Raw genomic sequence first — 21,686 nt, 5'->3', positions numbered from 1 at the left:
CTCTAGTAAGAAGTAGTCCGCTAAGGTTTCCGGAGCAGTAGCAGAGCATAAGCCTCCCTAATGGGCATAGTGTCTTAGCAAAGCCCACTTCCCAAGAGGACCAAGTTATACCCCATCTACTGGTGCCCCTCTTGCCCTTTCGGTAAGACCACTTCAAACTAGAGTCTTTAATTAATCAGCCAAGGCCAGAGCCATGTGGTTCTTGTGGTTGTACTGTTTTCCTGGGTGGTTCCCCATGTTCCAATTAAAATCGTATGATCTTGTAACATTAACCAAGTTATCAACATAAAGCAAGTTTAACATTTCTCAAAAGATCATTACCATCCCAAGATAAAGCATCTAAGCATATCTACCCAACAAGATTATTAAACCCGACGTTCAAGGTTTCATGAGTAAAATACTAGGTAAATCCTTAATAGGTGTTCCCTTCAAGTTTATGCAAAACAGGCATAAAGTAAAGTGAATTATCATGTTATTATTAGGACAAAATAGAATATGCAGAGGGATAAGTCCACTTGCCTTCCTTGCTAAATTGCTGATTCTCTTCCTCGTATACTTGCTCTTGGTTTCCCTCGAACGGCGCATTGTCTACACGTTCACACAAATAAAAACAAGCAACAAATAAGAAAAAAACACAACAAACAGTAAAAACAGAGAAAGATATGGTGCTAAAGATGACGTACGCATTGCAAGGATCGCGTGAGCGCAAGAATCGCTGAAAACGGAGTTAGGACGAGAAAGATATGGCTAAAGCAAGGTTTAAGGGCTTAACGGTGAAGATACAGAACTTCCAGAGACTAAACTGAAAGAAACCAAGGGCTAAAACATTATTAAACCTTAGATCCAGGGGCTAGTATGCAAAAAGATAGGTTTTGGACGGCGTGTTCAATTTTTACAAAGCTCAGGGGTTAAAACAGAAGTAAAAGGACCTTTCTGATATTATTTTTGACCTGATATGGATGGAGGGTTGATTTATGAAAACTACAGGGGTCTTTGTGCAAAACTGCAGCGGGTGGCTCTGGTATGACTCGGGTCAGATGGATAGGATCCGTCGGATCGAGATCCGACGGCTCTGATCTTCAGCGCCGGCTCGACGGCTCGGCTCGGGCGGCTCGGTGGTCGACTCGGCTCGGCTCAGCTCGGGCGGGGCGGCTCGGAGGCTCTGCTGGCGGCGCAGAGCGCCGGCGGTGAGCGGCGCGGCGACGGGCTCACCGGAATTCGCCGAAACGGCGCTCCGGTGCTCAGTCGGCGACGGAGAAACGCCGGGAAGGTTGAGGAGGCAACGGCGAGCTCGACGGGGGCGTCGGGGCGGTGATTTGGTGCGGCGGAGGTGCTCCATGACGGTGGGGCGGTGCGGATGAAGTCCAGCGAGCAATCGCCATTGAACCGATGCGGGAGCGAGAGGGGAAACGGGTTGAAGACGACGCTCACCACCACGCGAAGCTCCGGCTGCGGCTTGACGCCGAGGAAGAGCGGCAGTGAAGGAGATCAGCGGCGGCGGCGGCGGCGGCGGCGAGCTCGAAACGGCGGCGGTGCTGCGCTGCAGAGAAGAGGGGGCGCGAGGTGCGGGAGCAGGGAAAGAAGCGAGGCAAGGCTCGGTCACGCCATTTATAGAGCGAGGGAGGGAGAGGAAACGCCGGGAAAGGGAGGTCGCAGAACTCGAGCGGCCGGCCATGAAGGCCAAGATGGTGGCGGCCGTTACTGGCCGAGGAGGAGGGGAGGCGAGGGGATTGCGGCGGCATTGATGGCGGCATTGAAGACGGTCTCAGGTGGGGAGGGAGCCGAGCGGCCGCGGGCACACAGGAGACCGGCGGCGCGAGCAGCGTGGGGTTAAAGGAGGCGAGCGGCTGGAGGTTGGGGATGACCCCGACAGGTGGGGTGCACCTGGAAGTGAGAGAGGGAGAGGGAGGGGTGGGATGGGCCGGTAGGGGCTTGTTGGGCCGATTGGGCCGCGCAGGGAAAGAAAAGAAAGAGAGGAGGATGGTGGGCTGGGCTGGGTTGGTAGAAGAAAAGAGAGAGGAGAAGAAAAGTTCTTTCTTTTTTTTTTAACACAAACTTCACTTGAACAAATTCATTTGAATTCAAACAAAGTTCAAATTTTGGGTATTACAGCAGCCCATCTTCGTGCTGCCATGATCACCTATCATTTAAACCTTGTGCCTCCTTGACCAAGGTCCTTGCTCTGCCACTGCTCCATCGAATCCTGCATAATTCATGAACACCTATCATTTAAATCTTACTGAAATTCACATGCTAAGGCAGCAAAAATTCATTAGCTGGCATGTGTTGTATAAAAATCTAGATGTGATCTCTATGGGTAACTTCTGGTTGATCATGTAATGGTAAAACTCACTGTCAAATGCACTGTTAAATACATTTAAACTGATGACCATGTTTTTTTTCTGAAACAGTGAGTGATATTGGATTGTTGGTGGATTTCAGACAATACAAAGTATAATTTTTCGATAGATACCCTAAGTCATAACCAAGGATTCAAAACACAGAAACTTTAGTTCACAGGACTCGAACACATATTCCAATCATCATCAGATTGCAGGAGCATAAAAAATTTAGGAGTCAAATAACTGTGACACAATATATTTATTCTCACTTCCTTCAGCTTTCAAAGCTTGAAACAGTGGATGTGTGTATCCATCCCATTCTGATCCATAACAGGTAAAACATACATTACAAAGGTACACAACCATATGAATCAAAAGGTACAAAATCCCCAATGGTTGGTTGAGGAACCACAAAGAGAACAAATCAATTGCAACACCAAAAGTTACTGTTTTTTTATCTAGTAGGAGAACTATCAAAAGTTACTATTGAAACAAAATGTCTATGAATGGTATCTTAAGGCAGGTGGTGAACTTTCACTTCAGTACATTTGCATGTTTAGGATCGTAATTTGAAACATTTGCATGTACTTTATAAAGGTGGAATGATTTAGTTAACTCCATTTACCCTTACGACAACTTGTGGTAGACACATTGGTGCAAGCCAATCTCACGAATGTCCCAGCCCTGGTGAAGCAACCCGTCTTCTTGGACAGGACCCCACTACCCTCACACTTATGATCATTCTTACATTGTTGTTTTATCTGAATTTTTTACAAAATGAAGAAATTCACAGGAGCTAATAATTCTAAACAATTGGTTTTGCATTGATGCAATGATTCTTTTAGTTCAATATATTACCGTCTTCTGATCTTTGGTTAGCTCTTTCTTTCTTTTCTAGGTGGCATATAAGGCGGTCAATGTAGCCTTTTCGACAAAGAAGTGCCTTAATCCGATAGGTTTGATGCATTTGTATTTTTTTGTCAGCATGTTCCCTAAAAGCCTCATCCTCATTGCACTAATTAGAGAGCAAAGAAACAAGAAAATTAACATGCATATATGGGAAATTGTTCACAAGTTCGGAAATGCAGAGTTCAAATCAAACTACTAAACCAAATAGTGACCAAACTTACATGATCTAGCAAGCAGTATTGTTCATAAACTCCTACACGACCTGAACAAGGCTTGAATGCATGATGTAAAAACTACACAACCTAAACTGACAAATCTCTATAGCAAGACTGCAAGAGCAACCAGCAAATCTCTACAGGAACAAGCAAAGAGACCATCCAAGAAAGTTTACAGGAAACGGGAGATAATTGAGTATGGTCACCAGGCACAAAATCTACCTTTTCAGTGAAAGCCATGTATAATGACATGATGTTGTTGGGAAGAGTGTCTAGGAGACATAATTTTTTGAAACTAAAGATACCACTTAAGATTAAAATCTTTCTTTGGTACCTAGAGAAAGGGGTGACACTCACAAAGGATGATTTAATCAAGAGAAATCGGAAGGGCGAGGGTAGGCGTTGTTTCTATTATTTTAAGGAAACTATACAACATCCTTTTTATTGTCATATAGAAAAATTTGTGTGGAATTCACTATTCTATGCGTTTGGACTTCAACCCCCTTCTACTGTTTCAGAATTGTTGGGTTCCTGGAAAACAAATTTTAGCTGGTGTTGTAGCTTTATGTTGGGCTATTTAGCTAACTAGAAATGGTGCAGTTTTTAGTAGAATCATGCCTAATTCATACTTGCAGATCGTCTTCAAGGGGACATACTAGGTGAGAATTTGGTCACTGTTATTTGAAGAGAAAACGAGGGAGTTCCTAAAGAAGATGCGCAAGCGATTGGAAGGTGTGCTGCTGGATTTTGGCGCATCAGGCATATGAAAATGCAGAAGACTATTCGGGGTTTGCCCTGTAGATCTTCATTTGGTGGTTTAGGCTAGTCCTTGTTCTATCGTACTTGTTTGATTTTTAAACTATTGTGGTTGCAGTCTGCGTACTACATTTCTCTTTGCTGTAGACACTCATGAGCGTTCTGAGGCTGGGATCATCCTTTATCTAAAAAAAATACATGAACCATGGTTTCCATCCTTCATAGTAAAATATGGAATACTCTAGAAACTAGATATTTGTATGGTTAGATAAGTAGATATTTGTATTATTAGATAAGTAAGAGAAAAAATTTTAGAGTTAGATATTTGAAAAAAGTCTAAATTACTCCCCTGAACTATAGCCAAAGTCTAGATAACCTCCTAAACTATAACTTGATTCATTTTACTGCCTAAACTATATAATTTAGTTTATTTTACCCTATACTAAAATGTCTTTTTTGTTTCTCCATACACAAGTTGAATTTTAATTTCAACTTTTGTAGAGTAGTAGTGAACATCACAATGCATATTAAAAAATCATCATTATTTTTCATATAATTTTGAACTCTAATAATTAATTTATTACTAAATACATTTGATTGTATAGAATAAGTAATACACAATAAATATCGCGAACAAATAATTTTGAACTCTAATGATTAATTTGTTACTGCTAAGTGTTGTAGTGATAAAATATTTTTTTTTGTTAGAAAAGAGTAAAATTTATACCTAAACTAATCTGTAAAAAATATGAGAAGTCAAATTATAAAGTAACCTGCTAGGAAAGAAAAACTAGAAAAGACGAGAAAGAGAAACTACCCTAAAACAAGGAAGAAAAAATCAAACATAACAAAAAAAACACGTCAAAGAGAGAAGAAGAACATAAAAAGATGGAAATAAGGAAGAAAAAACATAACATAATAGAAGCTAACAGAATAGAAGCGAGTGCTTAGATATAGTCTGACATATTTAAAAGATACAGTTAGCTATAGGGAATCTTTTTTTTTGTTTAAATTATCACATGTCTCTCCATGCATCTTCCAATATATGGCCATGCAGCCCGAGCCCGTTAGCCCGGCACGAGGCACTTTTTTTGGCTCCGCCCATTGACCTACAAGCCCGGGCTAGCACGACCCGGTGCAACATGTCGTGCCTGGCCCGCACCCCAGGCACGTGGGCCTGCATGGCACGGCCCATCCCAACAGTCGGCCCGGTGGTGGCCTGGTGCCCAATGGCTCCCCCGGCCCACCCAGCCCATGAATCCCTCAATAAAACTGTCCCCCGCGCACCCCCTCCAAACCCTAACCCTAAAATCCCTCATTCCTCCACCTCCCCCCCGCTGCCGTGCACCGCGCTGGTCCTTGTCGCACCTCCCACTGTCACAGGTGACTGCCGCGCGCTCCTGCCGCTGCCGGTGCGCGCCGGACCAACAGTAGTCGTTGCCGCACCACCCACTGCCACTGCACCTCCTCCCGCCGCTGGTACTTGTTGCGCCTCCTCCCGCAGTCGGTGCGTGTCGCGCCACCTGCCGCCGTGCCCCACAACTTCTCCTGCCCCCGCCGCGTCCCGAGCCTCCTCCCACCGCCGCCACGCAGATCTGAGAGGACCGGTGGGGGCTGAGGAAGGAGAGGAGGAGAAGATTGGGGAAGTGTTGGGCCGTGGGTTGTAATGTCTTTGTTTTTGACGTCCTTCACAGACTGGCACAACTCGAAAAATAGCCCATGGTGGCCAGGCACAAAGCACACAGCGACCCAGCCCATGAGGGACAACAGCACATGACGGCCCGAGCAGTAACGGGCCATGCCAGGCTGGCCCGTTGGACATCTATACATCTTTCTCACAATGTCTCACATGCATAGATATAATTTATTAAGACTGCAATGAATTATTGGACAACTTTACTTCAGCGGGCCACCTGAGATACCTTCAGGTGATGGATCTAGCTATTATCATATAGCCCTGGCGTCGTTTGAGGCGGTTCCTGTTACCATGGGCAAATTTCATCACACGGCTCATCTTTTTCTTTTTTTTACTTTGCTCGAAAAATTAGTAAACTGAATATCACCAGAGCAATGCCCCTCAAAAAATTAGTAAACTGAATATCACCAGAGCAATGCCCTTTGGTATTTTAATCTTTATTAAATATTTGAAAGGATCAAACCGGTCTATTTATACTTAAAAATCATGATCAACGGTACAATCAATCTGCTAACGTTCTGTTCGGTTGGTTCCACACATGTGTCTTTCGTCATTCGGTTTAGTCTTATATATAACTCTCATTTGTAGTAAAACAAACCGGGAACATATCAGGCGCAAACTAATCTCTTCGTGCAAACCATGCAAACTACAATCTGGACCACCGGATCAACATCCAGGGGCATGGGGGATTGGGTAATTTTACAATAATTAACCGCCCGCTCTTAGATTAGGTAATCACACTTTTGAAAATTCCCTCTTCCACTCTCCCTGCGCGCCCCCTTAAATGTTGATCCGGTGGCTCAGACTGAAGTTTGCATAGTTTGTGCGGAGAGGTTAATTTGCACCTGATATGTTTCCTATGATGATTACAACATAAGTAGACTGAACTTGTTGGAATAGTACTTTAGAGTTTTGATTTCTTTTAGTTAAATAAAAGTTTCTACTTTTTTTATAAACTTTTCCAAATGATTCTAAACTTTTGCAGGAGATAAACTAGTCCTCGTTGGTATGAGATATCTAAAAAAATGTTTCCTTAAGAAAATGAAAATGAGGCAACCATTTTCTCTGTTGGTATTTGTTTAATATATATCTCCGTAATCATGCTCACCTTTTATAATTAGCATGACTCAAGGTATTTAAGGACCAAATAGTAAGTATTTAGGAACTCAGTCGGAAGGTAATCCTAAGGACTATATTTCTATCTATGAGAGCGCCAGGATTCCGACAAAGGCCAGCCTATCCACGTTATCCCAAAAAAATCCGAGCGTGCGATCTGGTTTCTACGGCTATGATCCTCCACATTGCTTCGTCGTACGCCGCCCGTCGCGTGTACCCACCCCTGCTAACCTTCAGTTGCGTCGCATGATTGGCCGCTTCTCTTTTCCTTTGTTCCCACCGTTTCTTCTTCCTCCGTGGTCTCCCATTCCCATTGCTGCTTTGGGTTTAGTCAGGGCCGACTTCATCTTTTTTATTTCACACCACTGCAGTGCCTGTGACGTGCTCGACTCACCGCTTCATCTTCCACGAAGCTTCCTGCTGCCTAGACTAGAAAGATCACACTGAATCCTCATCGTCTTCCACCGCGTCGCTACTTCCCCGTCCCCTCCCCCACCCCCGCGCTGCCGCCACCCGCACCCTCTACCTCGCGCCACCACCGCCACCCCTCCGTCCCGCGCCGCCACCGCCCCCCCTCTGTTCCGTACCACCGCTACCCTCCGTCTGGCGAGGCGGAGCTCGGCCACGATTCGTGCTGGCGCGGCATGTGGAGGCCGGCCCAAGCTCTGCCCACCAGTTCATCCCCGGTCGTTGCTCCTGGCGGCGCGGTAGGAGGAAGAGCCCGGCGGCGGCGAAGATTAGATCCACGGCCCTCCTCCTTATGGTCGTGGCTTCTGCACATACCGGCACTCTCCGGCGGTGGATCGAGAGCTCGAGATCCACGACCTCCCTCGTCGGCGCTCAAGCTCGGCTGGCCTCCAGCTCTGTGGTGGCTCGGTGGCGACGGTGAGCTCCGCCGGCCTCCCTCCTCTCTCTTGCCTCCTCCACCCTCCAAGCCTCGCTCGGCGGCTCCCCCTGGGCATGCCTCCCTGCTGCGACCCTTACTACGCTTCCCTGCCGCACCTCCTCATGGCGAGGCGGATCGGCAGCAGTGGGACGCCGCGATGACGGCCGCGAAGGGATGATGCGCACGCGAAGCCGGCTGCAGGCGGGACGGCGCGAGGCCGCCGCGCGGCGAGACAGCCCAATCAGCCGCCGGAGCGCCCCGACCACGGAGCAGACCGCCGCCGCCGCCGTCGACTCTCTCCGGCGACATTTGGGCGCCCCAGAGGACGTTAGTGCAAGCCGTCCCCCTCCCTCCCCCCGCCCCCTCCCCCAGCGTCCTCTCACCAAGAAGCACCCCGCCTCATCTCGTCGCCATTCGATCGACAGGATGCCCCGGGCACGGAGCAGACCGCCGCCGTCGCACCCGGCTCTGATTCTGCCCGACCCCGTGGTCCTTCGCTGCCAGGGATCCCCAGATGTGTTCCCCTTCGCTCCTTATCACTTCCCCCCTACCTGCATGTAACAACCCGTAGTCACCGGTGAGATCAACTCCGAGACGTGAGCAGTCACAAGAGAAAATCTGATAAGATCTCGGTAACCGGAGGAGGAAGACGCTCTTCCTTTTCCTCTTCTATTTCTATTTCTGAATTATGATTGTTCGATGCCTAATGGATATGCCTAGCAGCTGTTATGTAGTCTTGGCCTTGGTCTTCACTTGGGCCGTGACTCGGCAAATGGGCTTGACAATTCTGGGCTTCTCTTAATCATGGCATCATCATCGGGTCATGACACCGCAGTCTCCCACTGACTCTTTGCCAACCCTCGCCGCTGAGTGGACCACCTCCCTGCACCTCTCCTCCGGCAGCCCGCTCAAGCTGATCGGCCATATCTTCGTTGCCGGTGACCCCTGCTCCTGAATATAAGTCGCCGGCGCCCTGGTTCTTCTCAGATCAGTCAACGCAGCTCAAAAAATCTCCACATCCATCTCCTTCTTCCCCAGCACTCATGCTTCACTCCTCCCTCAAATGTCGTCTCAAAAAGATCCTCAAAACATTGCAGCAGAGCAGCACCTACCACTGTCTTGCAGCCACCGTGTGCGGCGAAACTTGAAGGATTTGGCCCCTTCGCAGATCAGCTGAACAAGAATCGAGCAGCAACCGGACCAAGAAGAAACAGGCGCGTCTCAATCTTCAACTCCCAAGGTACAGCACTCTTCGAACTTCTATATAACAAAGGAGCTGAGTTCTCCGGACGCTCAGCATGTCCACGATAGCCAGAATGTTGCGCGCCGTTTGATTCGTTTTCAGCAGTAATCGTTTTCTTGGGGCTTTCACCGCGTTTCCGCGCAGCTTTTTCACCGCACACCAGCTGCTGTCGCCTCTCTTTTCTTCGGCTCTGTTTGGTTGTGGGAGGGGAAGAGTTTCCCGGTAATCCAACCTATATTTTTGGTTGCAACAGTGTGAAATTTGAGCCCAGGTGATGGAGCCATAGCGTGGGGCCCACGGCCGACCGCGTTAGGCGTACCCGTGCGAACCCCCCGCGCAAGATGCCCCCCCTCACCCACGCACGCCCTATCGGCCCGCCCCCCGACCCCGGCGCCGCCGCTCCGCCGCCGCAGCAATCCGCCATCGCCGGCCGTCGGAGCCCCCTCCATTGCACGGATCCGCGGCCCTCCACCGACGACACAGCAGATTGGAGGACTCTACCGTTCTCCCGGCATCGAACTCGCCCGGGCGGCGCCCAAGTTCGGGGCCGGACCGGCGGCCATATTTGGTTGCCCAATATTTGTGTTCGTGGTCCATATTTGTGTTGCAAAGGAAACGAATTCTATATATTATGTTTGGCTGTTTGTGTATCTATGTGTGTGCACTTAGCAATTTCAGAATTTTGGGGACACATAGCTATGTGCATGTAGCAATTGTATTAGTTTTCATATGTTTAGTTAGATTTAATTGTGCTAAACATATAGAAATTTTTCACGAAAGTTTTTTTCCCCCTCCAAACTTGTTCTTTCACACTGCAGCGGCCGCCCGCCGCCTTTCATTATGGTCGTGTTTGGTTGAGAACCTAATTTTTTTTTCAAAAAAGATGAACGCATGATAGAGTATTAAATCAAATTTATTTACTAAATTTTTTATGGATGAGTATAATTTTTCGAGACGAATCTAATGAGTCAAGTTCCATCATATTTGGCTATAGTGATGCTACAGTAATCATGCATAATCATCCTCCTATCGTACGGTTAAAGATCTCGTTAGCTCCAGTAACTGCTACGAAATCATAGTTGTGGAAGTGATTTTATAATTAGAGTTTATTTAATATTTTTCAGAAGCCATCCAAACACGGTCTTTCTACCTTTCTCACTGCTGTCGTTCTCACTAGCGTGTTCGTGCCCTTCTGCGTGAGCCGCTCCATTGTTCTGCTCCATCGCTGCGCGCCCGCGAACGCCCCACCCCCACCTCTCTCTCTCTCTCTCTCTCTCTCTCTCTCTCTCCGCCGGATCCGTGCCGCCCCTGCTCCCTCCGCCGGCAAGGGCGGGGTGGCCGCGGCGGGCCGACCTGCGCACGGCGGGGCGGGCCTCGACGCAGCAGGGGCCATGGCGGCGGCCCCCTCCTGCTCCCTCCTCCAGTGCCCTCCCATGGCGGCGGCGCCATGGCTCCCTCCAGTGCTCCCTCCTCGAGCTCGGCGCGGTGGTGGAGGAGGCCCGCCAACGCCGGCGCCCCTCCTCCATCCCCTGTGGCGGAGGCGGCGGCGGAGGCCCGCTCACGGCGAGCAGGCGCGGGCGCGCGGCTGTGGCCCGGGGCGCGGTGGTGGCTGGCGTGGCGGCGGGGGCGGCACGCGGCCGGAGGCGAGCAGGAGCATGGTAAGGAGGAGGAGCAGGGGCAGCCGGCGAGCAGCGCCGCGGGCGCCTCAAATCTGCGCCGCCACCACCGCCACCTCCTCCTCGTGCTCGCCGCCGCTGCCACCTCCTCCTCCCCGCTGCAACGCTCCTCCTCCTCTTCCTCCTCCCCGCAACAGCGCGCCTCCGCCTCCCTGGCGCCCCGCCTGTCCCTCCCGGGCAACTCCCTCTCTCGACCAACCAGCGCCACCGCCCGTCCGTTCGCCCCCCTCCCTCCTCCTCCCGTCTCCGGCAGCTAGTATGCGGCGCAGCGGCCGAGCTGGCAGCTGCGTGGTGGGCGGCGGCGAGGCCGGCGCCGGGCGGGCGGGCGGGCGGGCGAGCGGCGGTGCGCAGCCCCCATGCCAGCGCTCCCCGACGACGGCCACGACGAAAGCAGGACCGCCGGAGCTCCTCCAAGCACATCAACGGGATGCGGTTTGGTCTGATCTGAGTCTATTGTGCTTGATTTATTCGATTTCGTGGATTTCCCTCATTCTTAATCAATTTCGTTGGGCACTGGGCACAGGGCGAGGAGGAGTCCGCGTAGTGCCGGCGGGAGGAGGGCGGCGGTATCAGCGAGGCAGCGAGGGAGGGCTGTTATATTGTGATCCAAATTCTGATGGGAGAGTGTTGGAATTTGGGCTTGGCCCATTAAGGCCCATGTGGTGCAAACTTTTAATCCCACATTGCTAGTAGAAGTTGAGGAGACCACGTGACTCTCCTATATATCTAACCCATAGGCTTCACCGGAGAATATCAATCCTATTATTCCTCTTGTAAGCCGCCGCTAGGCGTTGTACACAAACACCCGATATAGTGAAGTTCTTGCTGGCTGGCGCCCGTGGTTTTTACCCTTCGCATTGGAGGGGTTTTCCACGTTAAATCTTCGTGTCTTTCTGCGGTTTGATCTTTCTATTTTTCATCGTTTTGTTCGCCGTCGCTTCTAACAAGTGGTACCAGAGCCGTGGTTTCAAGTTTGGGTTTCGTGATGGCGTCGATGAAGTATGATCTACCGATGTTGGACTACAAGACAAGGTTCTCGCTGTGGCAAGTCAAGATGAGAGCTATTCTGGCGCAAACCAATGATCTTGATGAGGCGCTGGAAAAATTCGGGAAGAAAAAGAAGGATGAGTGGACCGATGAGGAGAAGCGCAAGGACCGTAAGGCTCTTTCTCTTATTCAGCTTCATCTATCTAATGATATTCTACAAGAAGTGCTGCAGGAAAAGACTGCTGCAGAATTGTGGCTAAAACTGGAATCGATCTGCATGTCGAAGGATCTTACCAGTAAATTGCATATGAAGTTGAAGCTGTACACGCTTAAGATGCAGGAGGGTGATTCGGTGATGGGTCACCTATCTGTCTTCAAGGAGATCGTTGCTGACCTAGGGTCGATGGAGGTTAAGTATGAAGATGAGGACTTAGGTCTTCTTTTATTATGCTCTTTGCCAAGTTCTTATGCAAGTTTCCGTGACACCATACTATTAAGCCGTGATGAACTAACCCTTGCGGAAGTTTGTGAGGCACTCCAGTCTAAGGAGAAGATGAAAGGCATGGTGCAGACAGATGGCTCGTCCTCTAGGGGCGACGCTTTGCATGTCAGAGGCAGATCAGAGCAAAGATCCTCAAGTGATAACAACGATCGTGGCAAGAGCAATGACGGTAGAGGCCGCTCCCAGTCCAAAGGTCCCAAGAAGAAATTCTGTAAGTATTGCAAGAAGAAATCTCATATGATTGAGGATTGCTGGAAATTGCAGAATAAGGAGAAGAAGAAAAATAAATCTGATGGTAAGGCTAGTGTTGCTTCTGCTGGTGAAAACTCTGAGACAGATTGTTTGGTTGTCTTTGCTGGTTGTGTTGCTGGTCATGATGAGTGGATTCTTGATTCTGCATGTTCTTTTCATATCTGCACTAATAGAGATTGGTTCAGTTCCTATGAGTCTTTGCAGAACGGTGATTTTGTGCGCATGGGAGATGATAACCCGTGTGAGATTATTAGCATTGGCTCTGTTCAGATCAAGACCCATGATGGCATGATTCGCATACTAAAGAATGTAAGGCACATACCAGGAATGAAAAGAAATCTGATCTCGTTGAGCACACTTGATAAAGGACTCAAATACACCGGTTCAGGTGGAGTTGTGAAGGTATCTAAAGGTTCTCTTGTATGTTTGCTGGGTGATCTCAATCCTTCAAATTTATATGTTCTCAGAGGTTGTACTTTGCATGGTTCTGTTTCTGCTGCTAATGTTGCTAATGCTGAACCTAGTAAGACTGACCTTTGGCATATGCGTCTTGGACACATGAGTGAACTCGGTATGGCAGAATTGATGAAGAGAAACCTGCTGGATGGCTGCATTCTGAGTGGCAAGAAGTTCTGTGAGCATTGTGTATTTGGTAAGCATAAGAGGGTCAAATTCAATACCTCTGTTCATACCACAAAAGGTACACTTGATTATGTTCATGCTGATTTGTGGGGTCCTTCACGTAAGCCTTCATATGGTGGTGCTCGTTATATGCTTACCATTATTGATGATTACTCTAGAAGAGTCTGGCCTTATTTTCTGAAAAGCAAAGATGATACTTTTGCTGCTTTTATAGAATGGAAAGTTATGATAGAAAGGCAAACTGAGAAGAAGGTCAAGGTGCTTCGAACTGATAATGGTGGAGAGTTCTGTTCGGATGCTTTTGATGATTATTGCAGAAAAGAAGGCATTGTTAGGCATCACACCATACCATACACTCCTCAGCAGAATGGTGTGGCCGAGCGTATGAACAGGACTATCATCTCGAAGGCTCGTTGCATGCTGTCCAATGCCCATATGAACAAGCGTTTTTGGGCTGAAGCTGCTAATACAGCATGTTATTTGATCAACAGATCGCCTTCTATTCCACTCAACAAGAAGACTCCTATTGAGGTATGGTCTGGTACACCTGCAGATTATTCACACTTGAGAGTTTTTGGCTGCACTGCTTATGCTCATGTTGATAATGGAAAATTAGAGCCTAGAGCTATTAAATGTCTGTTTCTTGGTTATGGTTCGGGAGTCAAAGGATATAAATTGTGGAATCCTGAAACTAGAAAGACTTTTATGAGCAGAAGTGTTGTTTTCAATGAATCTGTGATGTTTACTGACAGTTTGTCCACAGATGATGCTTTAGTTGAGAAATTGCAGTCACAAGTTAGTGTGCAGGTGGAGCTTATGGATGACCAGGAAAATGAAGTTGTTGGTAATGATGTTTCAGATAGTGTTCCTGATACTGTTCAGCACTCACCTCCAGTTTCACAGTCTGATTTGCAGCATGAGGAGGATGTAGATTTACCTATTGCTCTTCGCAGATCAAAGAGGAGTTGTGGACCTCCAAACCGTTTAATTGAGGAGTGTAATCTGACTTATTATGCTTTGAGTTGTGCTGAACAGGTGGAGGATGCTAGTGAGCCAGCAACATATTCTGAAGCCATTGATTCAGTTGATAAGGAGAAGTGGATCTCAGCTATGCATGAGGAGATGCAGTCTCTTGAGAAGAATGGCACATGGGAGATTGTAAGCTTGCCTGAGAAAAAGAAGACTGTTCGCTGCAAATGGGTCTTCAAGAGAAAGGAGGGTTTGTCTTCTAGTGAGCCTCCAAGATTTAAGGCAAGGTTAGTTGCAAAAGGTTTCAGTCAGATTCCTGGTGTTGACTATAATGATGTGTTCTCTCCAGTTGTGAAGCATAGCTCAATTCGGACTTTCTTTAGTATTGTTGCTATGCATGATCTTGAGCTTGAGCAGTTAGATGTGAAGACTGCATTTTTACATGGAGAGCTTGAGGAGGAAATTTACATGGATCAGCCAGAAGGATTCATAGTGCCAAGCAAAGAGAATTATGTTTGCAAATTAAAGAAATCCTTGTATGGTTTGAAACAGTCTCCTCGTCAGTGGTATAAGAGGTTTGATTCATTTATGTCGTTACATGGTTTTAAAAGATCTGAATATGATAGCTGTGTTTACATTAAGATTGTTGAGGAATCACCTATATACTTGCTGTTATATGTTGATGACATGCTTATTGCTGCCAAGAGCAGAAAAGAAATCACTACAGTAAAGAAATTGTTGAGTAGTGAATTTGATATGAAGGATCTTGGTGTTGCTAAGAAAATTCTAGGTATGGAGATTACTAGAGACAGAAAATCTGGTTTATTATTTCTTAGTCAGCATAATTACATTAACAAGGTTCTTCAGCGTTTCAATATGCATGATTCAAAGCCAGTTAGTACTCCTATTGCACCTCACTTTAAATTGTCAGCTGCTCAGTGCCCTAGTTCTGAGGAGGATGTTGAATACATGTCAAAAGTCCCATATTCTAGTGCTGTTGGTTCTTTGATGTATGCCATGGTTTGCTCTCGCCCAGATTTATCATATGCTATGAGTTTGGTTAGCAGATACATGTCTAATCCTGGTAAAGAACACTGGAAGGCAGTTCAGTGGATTTTCAGGTACCTCAGAGGAACAGCAGATTCTTGTTTGAAGTTTGGGAGAACTGATCAGGGACTCATTGGTTATGTGGATTCAGATTATGCTGCTGATTTGGATAGGCGCAGGTCACTCACAGGTTATGTGTTCACTGTTAGCAGTTGTGCTGTGAGTTGGAAGGCTACTTTGCAGCCTGTTGTTGCTATGTCTACCACAGAAGCAGAATATATGGCTATTGCTGAAGCGTGCAAGGAGGCAGTTTGGCTGAAAGGTTTGTTTACTGAGCTGTGTGGAGTTGGTTCTTGCATTGATCTATTCTGTGACAGTCAAAGTGCTATTTGCCTCACTAAAGATCAGATGTTTCATGAAAGGACAAAGCATATTGATGTCAAGTACCATTATGTTCGTGATGTTATTTCACAAGGTAAATTGAAGGTATGCAAGATCAGTACTCATGATAATCCAGCTGATATGATGACTAAACCAGTTCCTGTAGCTAAGTTTGAGCTTTGCTCAAGCTTAGTTGGTTTGACAGTTTAGCCCAAGAGGCTATTTGGCGCCAGAAGTTCTGTTCTTTGTTGTGTTCAGGTGATGATTTTTGATATGCTACAAGAAGGAATTTGTCTCAAGGTGGAGTATGTTATATTGTGATCCAAATTCTGATGGGAGAGTGTTGGAATTTGGGCTTGGCCCATTAAGGCCCATGTGGTGCAAACTTTTAATCCCACATTGCTAGTAGAAGTTGAGGAGACCACGTGACTCTCCTATATATCTAACCCATAGGCTTCACCGGAGAATATCAATCCTATTATTCCTCTTGTAAGCCGCCGCTAGGCGTTGTACACAAACACCCGATATAGTGAAGTTCTTGCTGGCTGGCGCCCGTGGTTTTTACCCTTCGCATTGGAGGGGTTTTCCACGTTAAATCTTCGTGTCTTTCTGCGGTTTGATCTTTCTATTTTTCATCGTTTTGTTCGCCGTCGCTTCTAACAAGGGCGACGATGGTGAGCAGGGGGGAGAGAGGGTGCCGCGGGTTGGGCCTCGGCCGTCAGCGTCTCCATGACGTGGTCCACCAGAGCCGAGGAGAGGGCGCTTGTCCGGGCGATGGCGTCGGTGGCGAGCCTCTGCTCGAGGCGCAGCGCGGCGGCCTCCTGCTGCATCACGGAGAGCAGGCCGACGATGGCGTGCATCGGCGTCGCCACAGCGTCGCGTGCCGCGCCGCGCGCGGCCGTTCCTCGCCCCAGTCGCGGCCTCGAGCTCGCTCCTCGCGCGCGCCAGCGCCCCGTGCTGCTGCGCCAGCTTGTGCCGGAGCAGCTACGAGCCTGCGACTCCTCCAGCACCGCAGCATGGGAGAGCGCCACGGCAACCTGGTCGGCGACGGCCTGCACGACCTCCAGATCCTGGTTGCTCCAAGTCCACGCCGCTGCAGATGAAGATGATGAGTCGTCGTCGTCGTTGCCGCGACGAACCAGGACTAAGATTGCGTAGCTCGCCGGCTCTGATGCGCAGCTCCCTCCGTGGAAATTTGGGATCCGTGTGGCGGCCGCAGCTCCTGCCGCGCGGCAGGGCTCCACCGCTCGCCGCCTCAAACAGCGCGGAGCCTGGCCTGAGCACCCTGGCGTCCTTGCTGGCCAGAACGGCGGTCACCGGCCACGTCCGGGTGACGGACGGAAATGGCGCGTGTCCCCACGTCGAGCACCTTGCCGCCTTGGTCCGGCAGCAGCTGGTGGGTCAGCTGGAGCACGCAGCCACATTTGTTGACGATGCTGTCGCTGCTAGCTTCTTGCCCCCTCTTCCCTCTTCGTCTTCTTCCATGCAGCGTTTGTGACTTAGCTGCATAATATTTCTGAGCACATATATTGATTAGCTCGATTTGCCTTTTGAATACATGTCCATGTCTTACGATCTGATTTATTTCTTATTTCAATCTCGATCTGATAAGGGCCTCCTCATTTTGCCTTCTTCCTTTTTCTCCTTAGCAATTTTCCAAAGATTTATCCTCTTACCTCATGTTTTCCACCATTGGAGTTGCTGATACAGCCCAACCTGAATAGCGTGGCTGGATTTTTTTTTTCCTCCGATGCGGATGGAATTGAGATTTGTATGATTCCAGTTTCATGAAACTCATCTATTTTGTTGAGTCCTACATTAAAATTTGCTTGCCAAGTTTGCTGTAGTTCACAGTTCAAGGTAAGCAAGACAAACCACCTATTCCATAGTTGTACATGTAAATACAGTTGAGTTGCTTTTCTTTTTACCATTACTTTTAATCTTGGAACTGAATTTAATGTATGTATTTGCCATATAAGTATAGCCACCTATATTTGTACGACCCTAGCGCATGTTATTCAAATTCACATGATCCAAAAATGATTTTTCTTCATGTTCGCATTTCAATCAATAAGCAAGTACAGTTTTCTACTCCATGTCCACACTATAGCCAGTATATACTAAAGATAGGAAGTGTATAGAAGCTGGCGTCTTTAGTATTCACTGAACCAATTTTGTCAAGCTAAAATATCACAAACCTTCATAGTACTCACTGAAGGGCGAAGGTCTAAAACTACCAGTTAAGCAAGAAACACAGGGTGTAGGCTCCATTCTTAACCAATAGATGCATTATTCAAGTAAGCCTTTACCAGTGGAAGAGAACTTTAGTAATGTTGCCCAGTTATTTCTATGCTGTACTTACTTTTTAAAGATGCTCAAAATCAGAGATAAAAATTGATTCTTTTTGTATCTATATAACTGCAGGTTAAGAAAATGCTTTGTACTGTAAAATGGAGCAAGGATATTGGATTGTGCATTCTTGTATTTTGTTTGTTTATGCTAGGATAGATATATGTTCATTTAACTTCATGACCTTTGTAGCCACCAAGGTAAATCGACAATCAGACTACCCTCTGTTTCTTTTGTCTGACTATATGTACATCTTCTTAATTCAAAAAAGTGCTTCTCCCTGACTTTTTCCTTTTACAGCAAGAAATGACATCATCCCTGTGCCGGTTGCCTAAATAAATTGTCAACTATCTTAAAAGTTTAATTGTTGTAATGCCTTCTAATCGCCAACTTCCGTATTGTACAATTCCAGTGGAATCCTGTGCCTACCATTAGCCCAAGTGTTCATGCTAGCTCTTATAATGATCATAGCCGGGCAAAAGACGTTGCTACTACTTTTCCTGACTGCTTTGTTATTCAGTGTCCAAACTCGACTGTACTAAACCTTATATTTGGTTGTATCTAAATGTATTATCTGTTTGTCTGCCTTCATAATTATAGCTTTGTTATTCTACAACCCTACGGTCACAACAATATAAGAAAGACAATGCCTGATAGCTGTTGCTGCTAATCTAAATTCGGTTTAACATTCTTTCTCCGATGTTCATTCTGTTTATTTTATCTTGCAGAAGGATGGCTATTCTGCACTCTAACTTGGGCACCTGATCAATGGATGAAACAATACGAAAAAAACAACATGGTTACCAATGGACGAAACAATGCGATAAAACAACATGCCATATCCTAAATTTACATTTTAAGGTGCCAACTATTCTGTATTCTCTTCATTTATGACTATCAGGAAAGCACAATGCTTCTCACACAATCAAATCTACTTTCGAATGCCAATGAGTGAAACAAAGCAAGAAAACAAAAGGCGATACAAGAAAATTAGGTCTTGCAATCAAGTACTTATTCATACAGGTGTGCCTAATGATCTGAAGTTTCCTCTGCCAACTCTGAGTTGCAAAATCATTCACAAGGTAATCTCAACCAAAGTAAATGTTTACTCCATCTCCTCCACCCTTGTTTTCCTAAACTGACCATTGTTCTAACATTCAATTTCGTGTACCTTTTTACAGGTTGAGGAAAATGGTCATCTTTTGAAGATGTTGGGGATGCCCACCACCGGTCGTTTGCTGTTGGATTCAGTTGTTTCTATCAATGTTAATACTCTTCGATGTAAATTATTAGTGTCGTATTAGCTCCTGGAGGATCACTACGCCAGTGAGAAACCTGATGTTAATGTTCGCACGTGCCGAACAATTAATGTTCTCCAAAATCACTTTAGCATAAAGACATCCTATCTCACCGTGTTGTAAACTGTACTAAGAAACTACCACTTAGCTAACTATTTAATGCTAATGTCGCTCTTTTTTGCAACTGAATTTCAAAATTGTGCTGCAGCTTGTTATTGTGATACCATTGACATAATGATTCGAAATTAGATACAAATTGTGTTACAAGGAATGATACAGAGTTTACAGGTCCGCGCGCTACCGCCCGCGTTATGCACTAGTCCCATCAGTGGTCCAGCGAGCTCAATGATTCAGCACTTTTCCCCCCTTGTTCACGAACTAAACAGCTGTCATTCTCAGATAAGAAATGATGCTCAGCTACTGGCTGCTCCAACCATTTGTGCGCCACATTTAAATGCAGCAGCTGCACCTCAGTCAAGCAGCAACAGAAGACTAATTACACAGTACCCATCACATCAAAATATTCGGATACATGCATGGAGCATTAAATGCAATTGAAAAAAAACTAATTACAATCTAAATGATTAGCACGAGATGAATCTTTTAAGCCTAATTAGTCCATGATTGGACATTATTTGTCAAGTAACAACGAAATGTTACAGTACCAAAATCAACAACTTTTCACCAACTAAACAGGGCCTAAATGGTAAGTTAAACACGAACTTTTGGCTGAAACTACTGTGTACACAGACGTAAACATGGAGGCTATAGTGCTTATACTCAAAAAAAAAAAAAAACTGAGCACAATGCAAAGAAACCAGTCACATAACCTAAAACACTTGACTGCTTATACTACTTATTATATACTCACACTAAAGTATGTTTTTGTTGCTTTCCTTATTGCTTCCCGCTTCCCTCCTTTGTCACACTCCGTTTGTTTCCAAACCTCTCAACAGAGAGCCCATGAACAACTGGCAATGGACTTTATCACCAAGGTAAAACACTCTTAACCCCATTACTAGGCTATATATTTTCTCGCCGCCCTTCCATGATAACTATATTATTTTGTACTTGTTTTGTAATGCCATTATTCTGCAGCAAACCGTGAGTGTCACTCGCCAGCAGCTACAACGGTCCTCTGTCTGAAGTTATCTTCGCAGCTAATCCTCTTCTCTCTTGGTCCGGCATTCTCCCTTTCTGGCTTATGGAGATTGCTGGCAGAGATTGTATTGACTCCTTAAATCAATAGAAGCTCTCGTGATTTGCCCTCAAAAAAAAAAAAAAGAAGTTATCTTCGCAGCTTCAGCCAACTTAGCTACGTTACCATGAACCGTACCTGCTGCTTGCTAAGCCACCTAGCTATTTAATCTATTCACTATGTTCCCCTTTATCTGTACTCAGTGCACTCTAATGGGACATGTAATATGTACTATCCGAATGCACCACTATAGTGGGCTGCATGTTATGTATGTAGCTTTAAGGCCGTCTAACAGTTAATTAATTAAGATCCGCAGCTCATCATAGCTGCGTGCCGAATGAACCTCCATATTAATGAACCATGTATTATATATGATCCATATGCACCAATGCAATGAAATCCTTGACCCCTATTATTTGATTAGGATACGTCACTGGCCGGCGTGAAAAGCGAACTACACCTTATATATAATCCACAACCTCAAATTACAGAGGATAATGTATCGTCTACAAAGATCTATACGCACACTTCAGGGCAGCGCGCGTTATACACGTACTAGTGGCAACGGAATGTGGCTCTCAGCCATGCATTATATTGATGGCTCTTCGTTTTCTTTTTTTCACTGTGCTCCAAGAATTAATAAACCGAATATCACCAGAGCACATTTCGTATTTTAACCTTTATAAGAAATTTGAATCGGAATCATGATGATTTACCATACGTTTGGCTTCTTATTGTTGTTTGGTCGGTTTCACACACGTGCCTTTCATAGTTCGGTTTATATAGTGCCTTTCATAGTTCGGTTTATATAGTCTATATATAATAACTCTCATGTGTAGTAAAAAAATATCTCTGATTACTATATAAATTGACTAAACATGTTGGACTACTTTATAATTTAGTTTTCTTATAGTTAATTCAAGTTTCTAATTTGTTAAAGAAAAACTTAACTCTTTTCAAAGTTGGTACGAGATATCCAAAATACATTTTATCAAGAAAATGATAAGGAGCCGGCTAATTTATGGCCGGCCGTAAATTAACCTGGCGTACAACCCCTCCAATTTTGGAAACTGTAACAGTCCGTTACAGTCTTGTTGACTTTTCTGGCAAAGTCAGTGTACAGTAGGCCCACACCAGATAAGCAATTCTCAAGTTAAAAAAGACAGTTTTAGAAGTGAGCAACAAAATTTAAAACTAATTACACCGTTGCATTGGCCTCAAC

At 46.2% G+C, this 21,686-nt stretch overlaps 1 protein-coding gene across 2 annotated transcripts; it reads left to right on the top strand.

Moving 5' to 3' along the window:
• The first annotated feature begins 10,746 nt into the window (after positions 1-10,746).
• LOC120685906 (translation initiation factor IF-2-like) lies at positions 10,747-19,455 on the top strand. 2 transcript variants are annotated; one of them, XM_039968029.1, is made up of 5 exons: positions 10,747-11,276; positions 11,363-11,428; positions 16,284-17,015; positions 18,697-19,050; positions 19,150-19,455. In XM_039968029.1, the coding sequence occupies exons 1-3, from the start codon at positions 10,819-10,821 to the stop codon at positions 16,720-16,722; spliced, it is 963 nt and encodes a 320-aa protein (XP_039823963.1). In that variant the 5' UTR covers positions 10,747-10,818; the 3' UTR covers positions 16,723-17,015; positions 18,697-19,050; positions 19,150-19,455. The 2 variants fall into 2 exon arrangements, with proteins under 2 accessions (XP_039823963.1, XP_039823962.1); XM_039968028.1 differs by having other exon boundaries at positions 16,284-19,050.
• The last annotated feature ends 2,231 nt before the right edge of the window (positions 19,456-21,686 follow it).

This window comes from Panicum virgatum, chromosome 8N (genome assembly GCF_016808335.1).
Source record: "Panicum virgatum strain AP13 chromosome 8N, P.virgatum_v5, whole genome shotgun sequence".
In the NCBI taxonomy this organism is placed as follows: Eukaryota; Viridiplantae; Streptophyta; class Magnoliopsida; order Poales; family Poaceae; genus Panicum; species Panicum virgatum.
This window is presented reverse-complemented; position numbering and strand designations above follow the sequence as displayed.